The following is a 16,708-nucleotide window of genomic DNA, read 5'->3' on the forward strand; positions in this document are numbered from 1 at the left end:
TCCTCTCCTCTCCTCTCCTCTCCTCTCCTCCTCCTTCTCACTTTTCTTCTTCTCCTTCTCCTACTCCTCCTCCTCATCCTCCTCCTATTTTTCTCTTTCTCTTTCTGTCTTAAGAAAACCAGTGAACTATGATTCAATTAAAAGCTAATTAAAAGCTGCATACATCTGCATCTAAAGTAAACAGTAGCACTGGGTGAAGGGGATTCTGATATACCAGCAACATGGGCACAGATCTCGAATCCTTAATGAAATGACACAGAAGAGTTAAGCATGGAATTTGCCCCTGGTGTTTAACCTCATATTTTAATTCAGAAGTTCAAAAACTGAGGTCTGTGTAGCACTTTCTAATCTCCACAGAGAGTGATTGACTACATGGTGTTGGTTTCTCCTATCTTCCTCCAGCTGCTGAAGCGTGTTTTAAAAAGATAGCTAAAAATACATAAGTACTTTCCTACTCCTTTTTCCATGTAAGCAATTGCTGGGATTGTCACTGGGATGTTATGTGGCAGAGAGAGGAGCAGGTGATCCATGTTGTTATGAATAGAAGCCTGCATGACAATATCCATATGAAGAGGTTTTCTGTATTATGGGCTACTTCAAACACTGTTGTTTTAGCATGTTTTCTCTTCGCAGCTTTGCAAGGTGCTTTCTTATTTGCTTTGGAGATACGTTAAACAAAAAGGATCATTTGTGTCAGTAGCTTTTGATTTAAGAGAATACCAAGACTTCCTAAAAGCATTCCTTCTAGTATATGATGACTCTAGCATACCTGTCATAAATTCAGCAGTAGAGAAGAGAGAAGAACATATCCTGCATCAGGTAGGATCTTCTCCAGTACTTTGACATTTCCTTTTTTTAGAAAAAAAAAAAAAAAAAAAAGGGAATCACAAAAGGATGAAGCGCACTCAGAACCATTTACTCCCCACTTCATTTTATGTCCAGACTGGTGAAGACCATGTTTTGTTTTAGAGACAAATAAGAGAATGTAATTTAGAATGTGGTTCACAAGGGCTGGATTTACAAAGCACTACCGCTGCACTTGTTGAGGCGAGCGGCGTGTTGGCCGTCATTTCATCAAAAACACTAAAAAGGCCTACACCTTACTGCCAGAGGCAGCGAACCAGAAACTCCTTCAGTTGCATGCTTTTAGCAAGCACTGTGAGATGCCACCACCGCTTCTTCTGCAGTCCCCAGAACCCTAACGCATTGAGAAGATGGGTTGGTGCACCTGGGTGCTGGCAGGGATGGAGGAGAGTGCTGGCTCCGTCCACCACATGGCAGCAGATCTGCTGCAGAGGTTTCCCCAGGACAGGATGGCCTCTGGGATAGGGTTGCACTGCAGCCCTTAGTGTATCGGGCTGTTGCCACTCAGATACTGCCATGATAAGTGTCTCCAAAGAACCTATAAATAAAGAAGTAAACTGCCCGTCTTACACAACTTAATTATTTGAGGGACAAGGAGGCAAGAAACTTTTGAAGATGGCCTGGCCTCCTGTGGAGGCCCAAGAGATCTGTCCTCTGGACACCAAAAAACACAACTTTACAGCAGCACTTCCAGAAGTGGGCAGCACATCAAAGCAGCATCATGTGCACTAAGAACAATGTGAAGTGACTTCTCCAGAGAGATCGCTGCTGGTCTGGGGTTCCCCCTGCTCACATCGAGTACCTGCCTGGTTCTTCCCAGCCATAGGTGGGACTAGAGCTGATTATGTGTAGGTGATACAGAGATGAATATATTTCATTGATAGGTCACACAATTCAAGAACAGTAGGATGTGAATTGGGAAAAGGTGGTGAAGAAATATTAGGGGTGATGTCTTGGCCCACTAAAAATGGTGGTCACACTCCCAAACTAGTATTCCTGAGAAACCCACTGTCTTTGACCTCCTTCCCAGAGGAGTAAGCACGTTGTTCTCCAAACACTGAGACAGCATCATCATGACCCCACATTTTTATGGTGGTCTCTGCATACTTTCCTTCTACAGAATGCTTTTGAGATTTACGTGGTCATAATGCTGATTTGTAGGTGAGAAGTACTCAGTACTTGGAAGTACTGCAGATGTTCTAAACAGGTGCCATACCCGTTTGCTCATCTTCTGTTTCTTGCTGGTGAAAACATATCAAACACTCAACCCAGGCAACATGTCTTGGTACTTAGGGCAATGCAGTAGTCCCATTAGTCCTACATTTCAGAAGGCATCATATAAGAATACACTAATTTATATGTTACCAACACAGAGTCAAAGGAAAAGCCTGAACAGAGCTCACCAGTAATATATTTTAACGCAGCTGTTTGGATTTTATAGCTCGTAAGACATAATTTACTTTTAATAATTATAATAAAGAGAACCTGATCTTCTTCCCTTCACACTCCTTGCTTCCTCAGCTGTGGTGCATGCAGTAACAGAAAGGGTAGATGTTACCATGTTGTGCACATGGGAGAGAGCACCTGTGCCATGTGCTTATTCCCAATCAAAACCAACAACGTATTGTTTGTTACATTAGACATGTGCCAGTTGTCATGCTTCTTTTTTTCTTTTATTGGCCTCTAAAAATAGCTACAAAGTCATTATAAATAGACCTTCTTCCATTCAAGATGGCAACTTCATCCCATTGCTGAGGGCTGTAATTTTCAATATGTGCGTGCACTTGAAACGCAGCCAAGTGGGATCCAAATGTCACCACCCGAACGGATGAGGAGCAGCCCCTCACTTTCCAAATAGCCTCTGTAATAAAACTGGGGGGGAACAGGTCCAGTTTCTTTCCAAGTCCATGGGGTAACAGCTGCTGGGGCACAGCTGGGCCTTCCCCAGCCTTTCAAGCCTGATGCTCCCCAAAGGATGAGCCTCTGCAGCTTCTCTTCGTTTTCTACATGTGGGTTTAATTTGAAGAATTTCTTATTTCGCTTCTGCTCATAAAAATTAATACCCTCCTGGTATGCAGGCTGCATTCTGTGCATGAAGCTATTTCTCTGCACGGTGAAGTAACCTTCCAGACTTTTATGGTGTTAGAAAGCTGACACCATTTTTTTTTTTTTTTTTCCCTTCCAGCCCCATCTATTGTTATTGACTTCACACTCCAGCTCTTGTGCTGAGTTCAGTATTTTATTTAGTAACTGATCCACACCAATTAAAGCATTGCCTAAATCCCCAGCTGTCCAAGGGCCTGATTCTTCAGTACCTCAAGTGTAGATCCAACATACCAGCCTTCTTGCCCCAGATTAAAGGGTCTTGCAGCCAAGTGACATTACCACGGTTGTTGTTTTGTCAGGTAGTGCTGAGCTGTGTGGTGGTACTCTTTCAGAACGCATAAATTTGAATTGGGTTTGAATTCTATCAAAATGCAAATAATGCAAATCACGTGTTGTTATTTTTTTTTCTTTTCTTTATTTTGGAAGCATACTGCCTGACTTCTAACCAGCACCAGTAGCAAAAACATCAGTAGTACATTTGTGCTCACCAGCCTTGATATTTTCTTTTAATTATTTGGATCATTTGAGAGTCTGTTTTAGTAACCCACAGGCAGAACCACGTTCTCCTGCTGTGTTCTTATCATATTTACCTTTACCTATGCTTTACCTAGCAGGAGAGGAGAATAGCTTTGTTGTTGCCCTTGCATTAGGACACGGCAATACCAAATTAGAGTGAGGAGTGGCACAGAGGAGATGCGGTCATGCCAACTAGCGTTGTTGTTCCCGAGTGCTTCCGCTTACCACAAAGCACAGAAGAAACAGCCAACGGTGCCACAGGAACTGTGTGAAGCCTGTGTGCTCCGCTACACAATGCCTCACGAAGCTTGTAAAGCACTTTGCATGCTTTTTAACAGGCCACTAACGCCAACTCTCTTGAGAAGTTCTAAGTCAAAGTATTTTTTTCCATTTTATGTACGGTAGCATGCCGCTAAAGCAAAGTAAGGAGGTAGCAGCCATGTTGATGACTTGAAAAGAACATGCATGTTTTCTCTTGTGCAGCACCAAAAGCACAAACTCTTGTGGAGATAAGATGCTGATAGACCCTTTGGTGCTGAAGAAGAAGCTCAATAGGATGGCAACAGAGCAAGGGGCCTTTGCTGTTCTCAGCAGCCTGCTGCTGTACGTCACCGAGCTCGCAGCCTGCGACCCGCAGCTCAACAGCAAGAGGACAAAATGGGCAGAAGGTAAAGAAAACCAGGTGAGTTTTAAACAACCATCTCCAGCCCCAAACAGGGGGCAGTACCCTACCCGATTTCAGCTCCTGCGGTCCAGGTTTCTAAACAACAATCGCGAGCCTTACATCAAGAAAAGAAGAGAAGTCGGCAGACTGGTCATTAAGGAGAAGCTGTGGGTGAGCAGGGTTGGTAACAAGTTAGACAGAGGCAAGGAGAGAAGAGGAGATGGAAAAGTGGCAGAAGAGGGTGAAGACACAGCACCCAGCGAGAGGGTCAGGTGGAGCGGCCAGAGTGGGAAAAACACAGTGAAGGACATTTTGAAGAAATTTCTGGCTGCCGAAGAAAAAGAAGCCAAGGAGAAGTCTCCTAGCTGGAAAAAGAAGGGGCCAAACAGTGGCTTGCCAAAAATAGTCAACAAGAGTTCAGTCCTGTCCAAGCTGAAGGAGCAGTTTGAACAAAGCTCCCTCTGTTCAGCCGCAGAGGTGAAAGCGTCACTCTTGCGCAAAGGTGAGAAGAAGACTAAAAACTTCCCCAGCAGAAAAGCTATTCGTAAACCCGAGGTCAGAGTACTGCGCACGGCAGCACTGGCAGCCACAGATATAAACAGCCCCGAGTCCCAGTATTTAGTGTGCTCCATGGTCCCAATGCCCAGACTCAGCATGGCTACTGAAATTAACCATCCTTGGAGCTGGTCAAAAAATAACGCCGCGACACAGCCTTTCAATCGCAACACGCCGTTGAAGGAAAAGGGGGAGTCTGAGAGAAAGCCTGGTGAAAAGAAAACACCAGCACATGCAGCCCAGGACAGGGAGGACAAAGAACAGATACTGATGGCACCCCAGGAGATGCCTTATGCAAAGGACAGTGCTGAGATGAAAATAGATTCCACAAAGCAAAGAGCTGACTTTAATCCTAATCTAGATGGCTCTTCTACCATCTGTAAAAATAAAGCACTTGCAGATTGCATTCCTCCTGCATCTGAACATAGCCTAGACTCCAAGAGGAATAACTTACAAGCTGGGCCCGATACGTCTTCACTACTGGGGACTACCAATGCTGTGCAACGTGTTAAGGACGATGGTCCACCTTCTAACTCACCTTACTCTAGCAAAGCTGAAGGATCCCCTGAACCTAGTCCTCAGGACACTAAAGCAGATGAGATTCCTGAAATAGTAATGTATGTATATTGTTCTGAGGAAGCTGACCCAGAGCTCACACAGCCAGAAAAGGATCCTTTTTTTGCAGACCAAAAATGTATCCCTGAGCAGAAAGCCCTGGAAAACACCCTGCCATTTCACTCTCCGAGAGTTCAAGCATCTTTTGAAGCTGAGACTGCGATGCAGGACCAGCAACTAACTCTTTTAACACCAGCTGCTGGTAAAAGGCCACCAGTAGTTCAAAAACAAGCACCAGGTTTAAGAGGCAGATGTTCTGAGGAAGCCAAAGAAGGACAGAAGTATCACAGTGAAGACAAAATACACTCTAATTCTAGAAAAAATTTTAGTGATGTGCCAGCCAAACAGGAACAGGAGAATGAAACACCCCAGTGCCAAATGCAAAATGAACCCAAAGTCAAGCAGCCACAGCCACCTCAAATGCCCAGCCCACAAAATGACTTTGCTAATTCCGGCGCTGACATGTCAAATCCAGATGCGAATCAGACCAAACCTATGGTCTCCTCAAAGGAGAGCCAGGAGCAGGAGCCTGGTGCTGCAGAACAGCACACCTCTTCTGACTGGGAAAAGAAGCAAGGCCCTTTGCCAGATGAGTTTGTGAAACATAGATTGCACTTTGCAGAAGAGGATTTGGGGAAGGGCCAATTACCTTCATCAAACAAAATGATGGATGATGGAGACAATCAAGTCCTGGGCAGAAGTACCTTGACTGACCTAGAGACCTGTCACAAGCTGTCCAAGTATTTCATTCAGCGTGAAGAGACTACTGCAGACGAGATGCCATGGCCTGACTCTGAAACAGGGCTGTCATCCTCATCAAACCTTGAAACAAGACCAGCGAGTGGGGTTGCAGGACAAAGAATCCACCACACTCTAGTAAATCCCCCAGCCCTTCCACCTACTGATCTGGTAAGACCAGGAGCTGGTGGTGTGGAAGATGAGCATGCCAGTCACGGCTGTGAGAAGCAGCCGTTACCCTCTTCAGATGAGTTGACAAAGCAGGAGAACAATACTACAGTGGAGAAGAAAAATGAATGTGATTTTAAGAACCAACTGCCATTTGCAAATCATGAAACAGAAAATGAAAATGCTACAGCTGGAGAGACAATTACACTCCAGAGCCTTGATAATTATGTTTCACTTTCAACAAAGAAAACAGGAAAACATGAAAATAAAACTGTGCTAGCAAGAAAGCCCCTGTTACTCTTGGAGAAGAACCAAACACAAATTCCAGATGATACCTTGAAGCAAGGAAGTGATATGAAGGAAGAGAACCTGTATCCTTCATCAACTGAATTGGTGTCAGGCCAAAAGAAGCATGCAAAAGGTACTGATAATGTCTCCAAATATAAAAAACATCAGCCTTTGCCTTCAGATGATGACTTGAAGCATGGCAATGAGAGCATGGAGACAGAGGAGAGAGAAGAGAGAAGTGTCTTACATAAATTTCAGGTGGAACAAGTACCAACACCAAGCAATACGATGGATCATGATAATAACTCTTCAAATGAGAGGAGTGCTCATAGTCCTCAGACACCTCAGCTGTCTTCATCAGAACGTGATACTAACATTCAAGGAGTGAAAAATATTGGGCAGGGCTTGAAGTGCCCAACACCTGCAAGAGATATTGTTAAACATGAACATGATATGACGGTCGATGAAAACATCTGTTGCAATAATGAGAAACACCAACTGTCCTCGTCAAATGAACCAATGAAATGTGCAAATGACACAGCAGGGAAAAGAAACATAAAGTTGAACTTCAAGAATTATTCAGTGCCACCAAGAAATAGAGCAAGGAATGACAATAACACCACAGATGAGGAGAATACTTCTCATAATTTGGAAAACGATCCAGTGCAGCATAAAAAGAGTCATGAAGGAGAGAGGAATACTCCATGTGACCCTAAAAATCAAATACCATCATCAAATCCTCTGGTGAAGCAAGACAAGAAGTCCTCCCCTCAGCAACAAACATCACCTGATGACTCTGTAAAACCTGAAACTAAGTCAGCTGAAAAAAAGCCTAAACATACCTCTGAGAAACCCCAGTCACCTTCAAACAAACTGGAGAAGCCTCAGGAAAGAAGTTCTTCAGCAGAGAGGAAGCAGAAGACACCAGCAGCAGAGGACATCCCGTCACCCAAAACAAAGGCTGTAAAAGGGGACAATGAACACCAGCACCCAGGAAAGTACCGGTTACCGCTGTCAAGTAAATCGGCAAAGCATGAGAAAGAAACTCCAGGAGGAGAAAAACAGCAAACAAGGTCTGAAGATTTTACAATGCCTGGTACAAATACTGCAAAAGAGAAGAACAAGTTTCCCAATCTCAAGAAGTACAGATCAGTATCTTCAGAAATACTGGCTAAGCCTCAAGAAAAGGATGCTCAAGATCAAAAGCAACAAACATTGGCTACTTCAGATTTTAAGAAGCCCGGTACTAATGCTGTAAACGAAAAAGATGAAGATAAAAATTCTGAGGAGCCCCAGTCACCCTCTTCAAACAAAGGGATGAAATCCCAAGAAAAATCTACCTCAGGGAAGAGGAAGCAAAAGACACCATCAGCTGAGGACATCAGGCCACCTGAAACAAAGGTTGTAAAAGAGGATGATAAACAGCAGTGTGCTGGGAAACATCAGTTACCCCTTTCAAGTAAATCAGCAAAGCCTGGGAAAAATACTTCAGGAGGAGAAAAACAAGAAACTGCAACTGAAAGTTTTAAAAAGCCTGATGCAAATGATGTAAAAGATAAAAGCAAAGATCTAGGTTCTGGGATGTGCCAGTCCCCATCTTCAAATCTGCTGGTGAAACCTCAAGAAAAGAGTGTCACAGCAAAAAAAAAGCAATCAACACCACCGCCCGATGAAAAAATGAAGTATAAAGCTGGTAGTCCAGAAAAGAGGAGTGGACCCCTGAGAACAGAGAAATACCAGGTACTGTCTTCAGATCAGACAGGGAAGAAGGACAAAGATGGTTCAGGAAAAGAAGGCTCTGTGGGTGACCTCAAGAGCTCTCAAACTCCATTGCCATGTGATGGCATAAAACGTAAAAGCAACACTGTCCCAAAAGACACCGTCCCAAAAGAGACCTGTTTGTCTAATTCAGGGAAGTCCCCCCAGTCATCCCCGTTGCATGATGCATCGAAATATGATGAAAGTCCTGTTGAAAACAGAAAAAAGCGGCCTGGATTTAAGAAGTACCAAGCACTCTCATCAAATAATTTGGTGAAGCATGAAAAAGACATTGCTGAAAGGGAGGCTAGCTGGCAGGCAGCTGCTGTAACAAGCGACAGAAAAGCAGAGCTGGAGGACTGCTCCAAAACAGCATCATTCTCCAAGTACACAGTGGAAAGCTACGGTGAAAGACCCTTAGATTCATCTTTTAAACCACTGATCATTAGAGTAACTGACACATTTAAACATCACAGCTAAAAAATACTGCTCCAGCTTAAGTAAGAACTTACAACTGATCATGTCACCAAGTCGCTCAATCTTTCTTTTTTTTCTTTACTCTCCAGGGCATTACATTATCATTTTTTAATCACAAGGACATTGATGTGCATCTATCCGAGCTGGGCTTTTTCCTTTCTTAACATTAGCCCGAAGACATGAATTAAATTAATCACTGCAAGTGAATTAGCTAATCACTGAATTAATCATCAGTTTATAAATTAAATATGAGAAGGGCTTTGAGATCAGTGTGAATTCAGTCCTGCTCCAGACTCCCCTTGCTAACTAATGGGTGTTGTTTGTAACAAAGACGACTGTTCAGGGTGAACTCTATTTGTATTTACTTATTCTAATGAAACTCTGCTAGGACATTTTCCAGGAATGGTGGTAGGCAGTGTCAGCTTTAATTATGTCAAAAAGCGCTTGTTCCAGGCTCTGCCTTTTCACCAGTTAATGGGAACTGTTGGTCTATGGCTGCATTGAGTGGCACTGCTAGCAGAAGTAGTGAGGGGTGGAGGGATCGCTTCAATAATCTGCGGAAAAATCCTCAAAGGACATTGGTGTTACAAAAGCTCTTACTGTGAATGCAAATTTTCAGCCTTATTAATATTGGAAAAATAGTGATTTAACCTCGTGTGAAGCTATTGGTACTTTGGCCCCATACTGCACGCATTATTGTTGGGAGGGATACGCCATTTCAAGTTATTCTTAATTATCGCAGACAAATGTGCAACAAGTGTAAGAGTACAGAGCAGCTTGATACTGAAAGGCTCTGAGAACCTCTCCACAGGACCATGTCAGCAGGAGAGGCTGAAAACCTTGCTGGGGGAGCTCAGCTCTTCTTGGGGTTTCTGTCTCAGCCTGGGTCCACAGGCATGTGGGCACGGCCAGGCACTGCAGCTAGCACCCAAAGTCTTAGGAAGTGTTGATTTTACAGCCTGATGTGCAAAGGAGCAACGTGAGGCAGCCAGCACTGCTGAACACTGCTAATGGGCCGTGCCTTTCTGTGTGTACCACAACAGCGGCTTCTGCGTAAAGCGTGCACGGGACAAACTCTGTTTTGGAGAAATGAGGACGGGGCTGCTGCACCAGCTCCTCTGCCCCTGGTGAACAGCATCGTAGTAGTACTGAGACAGGCAGAGAGATGTTACAGTGAAAATCTCCTGTGCACCCCTTCAGCTTAGTGCTGTAATGATGAGTTCAGGTATTTTAAGGCATGGCCCAAAGAGTCGATTTATTTTTTCCACAGCCACCCCCATGCGGATCTTGGCTCCGCGACAACAAAGGAGGGGCTGCTCAAAAAACAAACAAACAAACAAACAAACAATTAAAAGCCCAATCTTTTCAAGTGGCACCGAGGCTCAGAGCTGCCCATGAAGAGAGAGGACAAGCGTGGTCCTGCTCCTCGTGGCCCTGGCTCCCCTCAAGAGTTTTGGCCCCGCAGTGTGGGGCCTGCTGGGTCCGGCCTGGCCGCTGCTCCAGCCTGGCTGGCAGGCCGCCCCGACCCACGGCCAGAAAGGAGAGAGGACAAGAGCAGGCTGGCAGCACGCTGGGATCAAATCCCTTTGCCAGAATAACGCACACGAGTCATATATGTGACAACTGGGCTGGCCTGGTCAGGGACACTGCAGGGAGGAAGAGGGGACATGCATGCAGCATCACCCCCTGGCCACCGAAGAGGCTTGGGCTTTGATTTCTTGTCCACAACATGCCACGAGTTTGGCTTCCTGGCATCTGCAGGCTCACAAAATGAGAAGTGCATTTGTATACCACACTGGTACTCAAAAAAAAAAAAAAAAAAAAAAAGATGCTGAAGGGAATTTATTGGTTGTACAACGCTGCCCTTCTGCACGGAGGTGTATGTCACCCTCACAGCTTTTATAGGCTGGCAACCATAAAGGCCACTTTGTACTAAACCTAAGCTGTAATTTACTTTTTATTGTCCATGATTTCATTTCCCACTGGAGAAAAGCCCTTACAACATAAAGCGTTTGCACCAGACTTGAATAGTAAATTCTCTGTTAGCTGGCCTTTTAAAACAGCAGGCAGATCTTGCTGGCATAGGAGAAGCTGCTTTTATTCTTCTTCTTCTAATCTTTCAAAAGAAACTTAAAGGCTTTTTTCCCCCCCCTCTTATTCACATCTGAAAGATCACTGCCTTGTGACAAATTAAAGGATTCTGTCTAGCAGAAAATTACCCACGTGTGCAGCAGGTGCCCCCCAAGAGAGTGAATTGGTGGGTACCAGGGGGGCCTCGGCTCTTCCAGTTCACACCTGCAATGTCTGGTTTTCTTGATGGGTACAGCACAAGGTGCAACACCCTCTGTTTGGGCAGAGTCATCTTGTGAGGGTTAACTTTTAGATCACAGCGTGTCTTCATCTCAGATGATTAGAGGTAAATCATCCATTCGAGCCAATTGAGGGTTCCTCCCTGAAGTGCACTTCAGGCATGACAGCGATTTGCAGTGAATGCATCCTTAGGTGTAATGCACATCCCTGAGCGTCAGGAGTTAGCACAATCAATTCCTCAAGACAGGAGGGAGCAACGCCATGCAAATCTCAGCGGCAATCACCAGAAGAGCACAGGCAACTATTTGGAGTGTCTTGCAGTTAGCAGCTCAAAACAAGCCACTCCTGACCACACTGATGGGGAATTTGGCATTGCTGATAAGCAGAGAAACTCCAGAAGCAAGTATTAAAGAAAGGGCAGGAGTCTGGGGAGGAGGACATACATCTACATCAGCTGTGGTACAAACTGTGCAAATCACCAGGCACCAACCCTGGTGAGACCCTTGCCCAGGAGACATACACAACAGACATTAAAAATTTCATTTCCTGTTCCTGGCTCCAGTCCCTCAGAGCTTTTCCCAGCCTCCTTCGCCCCAGGAGAGGCAGCGAGGGAGCCCTCCCAGGTTGCCATTTCACTGCATCTGACCCAGTGCCAGATATTGTTGCTGCCTCTGCTGACACATCTCCTGGCTTTTGCAGTTTTGTGTGGTGGGCATAACTCTGTACAGTCCTGCTCCTATGCCATGTGTCAGCCTCCTCCTTCACTAAAATACAGTGGGAGCCAGCATCTCTCAAGGTCTCTAAAGGCACCAGATCCATAGCCCTCATTAAATGCAGCAGGATATTACTATTATTTCTATTTCTGTCAGTTTTAGTTATGATTTCTTTTATGATCCCTGGTTTCAGTATAGATGCAGTCGATCAAATAAGTCTCCTATGAGGAGAGGCTGAGGACACCTGGGCTGACACCCATTGCTTTCTGCAAGTCCTGAGGAGGGGAAGAGCAGAGGGAGGTGCTGGTCTCTGCCCTCTAGTCACCAATGACAGAACATGCGGGAATGGCTCAAAGCTGTGCCAGGGAGGTTCAGACTGAGCATTAAGGAAAATTCTCTACCATGAGGGTGGTCAAAGCCTGGAGCAGGCTTCCTAGCGAGGTGGTCAATGCCCCATGCCTGTCAGTGTTCAACAATGTGGAGTGTTCCTCCAAGGGGAGAGTTCCTGGTGAGCAGTGGGGCACAGACTGGGGCAGGCAGAGGAACCAGGCATGCTCCCAGCAGCAGCCATTCGTAAAGTATTTCAGATGATTATATCCTATCCAATTAGACTACAGTGAAAAGCTTCCCCAACACTTCACATCAGCAAGAAGCCTCTTGGGTGGGCTAAGTAATATGGAGATCACAGTGAGGTTTGGGTAATGTGGATAGCCAAGTCTGGACCCGGAGAAACTTCACACTGAAGGGGACAGTCTGTCCTGTTCCTGCTGCTGAATGTGTGGCCATCTCCAGCAGTCCCACTCCTGCGTTTCTGACTGAAGGACAAGCAACTCTGTCTTTGGTCCCCCAGAACAGCACCAGGTCAACTGCACTCTGGATGTACCTCATTTCAGCAGCACCACGTCAACTGCCCTCTGGATGCATCTCACTTTCCTTCCATCTCTCTTGTCTTTTTCAACTGAAAGGACAGCAATAGAAATACTACTACTAATAATAATAATAATAAGATTTCATATTAAAATACAACACACACCCCATTTTAGCTTTTCTCGTGCCCACCTGCAGCCAGCCGGTAACAGCACAAAGGCATTACTCAGTCCTGCGGTGCTGTGGCGGGGCTGCCATAGATCACATCTCTCGGCTGTAGAAAAGCTCCACCTAATGGCTGAATTTGTACAGCAGGTTACGAGCAAGCAGGGATGATGAACACGGAGTAAAAAATCACTCTGTGGTGGAAATAGCAGGGAAATGTAGAGAACAAGTTCTTCTTTTATTCCCATTCCGGTAAGGACCGCACACCGTCCAAAAGGAGCTTTTCTGTGTGAACAGAGAAACCTCACAAATAATAACTGTGAATCCTCATAGCATTTCCATTTAGCATTTTACTAAGGGAAATTTCTGTTACATTAAAATAAGCACAGAAGTGTAACCAGCTCTTATCAGAACCAATTTTAACTACTTCCCTCCCTATGTGTTTTCCAAAATGTGTAATGTCCACTAAGTTTTATTTCTGTCTTTAATTTCCACAAGCATCTCTTTTTATAGAATGAAGCATTTTTCAGTTTTTGATGAGAACTTTCAATATAGAAAAAAAAAAAAAATGCTGGGCATCTGCTTTCCTGTCTACCAAGTGACTCTTTTTTTTTTTTTTTTTTTTTTTTTTTCTTTTTTAAATAACAAATAGCAGAAGAGTCAGCAGGTCTGTATTTAACCTCTAACAACCTGAAGGACCTGAGGCAGTTCTGGGAATCGTTTCACATCTCCTGTCACTGCCCTTGACTTGTCCCTGTTCATTGCTTGTATTCTGCCGAGCTGCAGGTGCAAGAACAACTTGGTGGCGCGTTGTGATTCTCACTTGGCAAGCCAGCACTACAGCAGGCTTTCTGGGGTGTGTGCAATACAGTAGCAAAAGCATACTGCTGAGAAGACAAAGCCATAATAATCTATAATGCACCAAACTGGTTATCCTCAGAAAGCCCCCAGTTAGCTGCTAGGGACTATATTTTCAACAGTGGCAAGTGACTTTGGATGTCCAACACAGGACACCTTACCAAAGGATCTGATTTTTTGGAAGTGCTCAGCACTTGCTCTCTTAAAATCACACTTCTTCTGTAACGTGTCTCATGTTAGGCAGCCAAAGCCCCTTCTAAGAAATTGAGCCAGTTTTCTGAAATATAGGGGGGTTTCATAGGCACCTACTTGCCCTGTAACTACCAAAAAAAGGCTGTGAACAAAAGACTTGGTGTTCAGGCAGCCCTGTGGGTGAATGCAGCCAGCACAAGTTGCTTTGACTGTGAGGAACTGTGACCACATCCCACAGACCACACAACTTTCTGGCCTGTCCCACGGCAGATGTAGCGCCAGTCCCTCTGGCCCTTGCAGGGCACTGAGAAAGTTTTTATATGGCTGAGATGCAGGCTAAAAAGAAGGCAAGTGCTTCCCATTGATGTGCTCCCCAGGGCTTCTGGAAGGTGTCAGAGAAAAAAAACTCTTAGGTGCTGCAGAGCCAGTACATCCTTACCAAGGAACAACACCAGAGTGAAATACTCATGTCCCTTGGGGTTTGTACAAATGCAGTGGGCTGTCTGAACACAGCTCTGGATTGATAGACCTGGTTACTGAGATCTTTCATTCCTCTGAAGAATGGGAACAGTGCAGGCAGCGGTGATCCAAGCATCCAAATGGGGTCCCAGCAAACATGTCTCAGTTCTAAGTACCTTCAGACTCAAGGAAATTATTGCAGAAGAACAGAAATCCCCCAAAGACATCTTCTCTATTAACTCATTCAAATGACACCCATCACATAACAAGAAAGTTTGTACCATTGTCATGCCATGCAGATTTCTTAATACAACTGTTTCCCTTTCTATGTGGATTACTTATTTGTACCACTGAGTCTTGTGTGTCGGGAAGATGAAGACAATAAAAACGTGCCAACTAACAAGCTCATTGGCCTTCTGTTATTATCAAGGAGGGAGCCTGTGCGTACCTCATTGGTATGCAAACCGCTCTCCTTTTGCCCGGGAGAGCTGGCACAGGCTGAGCTTCACAGGGCAGCTGCGAGCTGCTATACAGCGCAGAGCGTTGCTTGTGCAAATGCCGTGGCTTTGAAGAGAGCAGGACGCGCTGCATCCTTCGCTGAGCCTGTCTTTGGGTACTCGAGGCAGAAGTTCCTCGGGCAGCCTGCAACATGTGTGCCTGTGTGGATGTGCCACCTGCCTGCTGGGGGCCAAGATCCCGCCTGAAACTGCCAGGCTAGGAGAAAACTCAGAGGGAAAGTTACATTTATTATTTTCTTCTTTTCTATTTTTCCCTCTTCTTCAGAGGGACTTTCTCGGGATTCATCTGGAAGTAGCAGATCGGCTCACTGATTTTTTTAGATATCTTTTTAAAGTAAGTGGCCACTGCTTTCTAATGCACACCACCAGTGTCCAGCTCTAGGCAAACAAAAACACAAAATCCAGTCTTCACAGAATCACAGAATTGTAGGGGTTGGAAGGGACCTCCAGAGATCATCGGGTCCTACCAAAGCAGGTTCCTCAGAGCAGGCTGCCCAGGTAGGCGTCCACACGGGCCTTGAATATCTCCAGAGAAGGAGACTCCCCAACCTCCATGGGTCTTAATTAAGTCAACCAGGAGCAACCACATGAAGCCTTGGCATCTTTCTGGGCTGCACCGTGCCTGGTGGCTGCTCTCGGTGTCCTCCCACAGCCAAAGCTACAGGTGGGACAAGGCCACCACCAAACCTCTGATAGGAGCCAGAAGAAGCCATAAACAGGGCTGGGCCCCGCTCACAGTCACCAGGCCCGGCCAAGCCAAGTGTGTGGTGAGTTGTGGGCAGGAGGCATGCTCAGGCTCCGCTGTTCCTCATTCGCATGCTGCGTGACGGCATCCAGGACACGGTTTACAAGGGTGGTGGAGGCAGGCCTGCAGACCCTCTCTTTCCTCTGTTCCTCAGCAGTATTTACATGTTTTCCTTTCAGCGGCATTGGGATAGCTTCTATTCAGAATGGGGTGAAACTGAGGCTGCCTCACCAGCCTCTTGTTTTTAAGGGGTGCGAGGAAAAAGTTTATAAAAATGAAACATTTTATTTTGGTCTTGACCTTTTATTGTTAATTGTGATTCCTGATCCCTACAGTAAGGCAAGCATGGAAATACAGCAACATTTCTCCTTGAAATTTATTTCAAATAGAAAAACGCATTCTAGCAATTTTCGTCCAGCCTGACAATGAAAGCTCAAACTTCCCAAAACACTGTGTTTTGCTATCTTTCCAAAATAAAACATGTTTCCATGGAAAAAATTAAAATGGTTAAGAAACAGTATGTTCTCACCAAAAATATGTTTTGTGGGGAAACCGCTGCTGATTTCTAGTAGCAGGGAGAGGGTGCTAGGGCCTGTGCTGGGAAGCCCATGGGGCAGGAACCCTACAGCTGAGACACCGACCACGCATGGGGAGACTGTGAGCGAGGCTAGGAGAAGCCTTCTGTAGAAGATCATCAACTCTCTTCTTGCGTTTTTATGAGGGCAGATCAAGCTCCAGAGGCAGACCTTCTAAACTTCCTTGGGATATCGCCCAAAGGGCAGTATCATTTTGCTAGGTGGAGCAGAAAAAAGAGGAAATCCTAGGAGGAAATCCCTCTGAGCTTGTGGGGCTGTTTTGTTCCCAGGTCCTTGCGAGTGGTCTCGTTGGCCTGCAGATGGCGAGTTTTCCATTTGGAGACTGGCCGCTCGCCGACAAGGTGGGGAAAAGCCCGGCATCCTTTAGGGAAGGTGACAAGCAAATACCGCGTGAAGATGGCAATGAAGATTTAACTCCTCAGCCTCCCTAGTGCCTCTCCCATAATGCTTAATTTTGTCTGCATGAGCAAATATTTGCTAGGCATGGATTAGGATAGGATAGGATAGGATAGGATAGGATAGGATAGGATAGGATA

At 45.3% G+C, this 16,708-nt stretch overlaps 1 protein-coding gene across 5 annotated transcripts in view; it reads left to right on the forward strand.

Annotated features, from left to right (window-relative positions):
- The window catches only part of ADPRHL1 (ADP-ribosylhydrolase like 1), a 37,030-nt gene extending 25,006 nt beyond the window's left edge, over window positions 1-12,024 (forward strand). For 2 of the 5 annotated variants that reach the window (XM_035317548.1, XM_035317557.1), the window contains one exon: window positions 3,970-9,399. In XM_035317548.1, coding sequence (XP_035173439.1) covers window positions 3,970-8,752 — 4,783 coding nt within the window. In that variant the 3' untranslated portion in view covers window positions 8,753-9,399. Of the gene's footprint in view, window positions 1-3,969; window positions 9,400-11,970 lie in introns of those variants that run through there. The other 3 variants (XM_035317572.1, XM_035317564.1, XM_035317588.1) reach the window with 3 other exon arrangements.
- Window positions 12,025-16,708: the final 4,684 nt, after the last annotated feature.

Source organism: Oxyura jamaicensis, chromosome 1, assembly GCF_011077185.1.
Source record: "Oxyura jamaicensis isolate SHBP4307 breed ruddy duck chromosome 1, BPBGC_Ojam_1.0, whole genome shotgun sequence".
Classification (NCBI taxonomy): Eukaryota; Metazoa; Chordata; class Aves; order Anseriformes; family Anatidae; genus Oxyura; species Oxyura jamaicensis.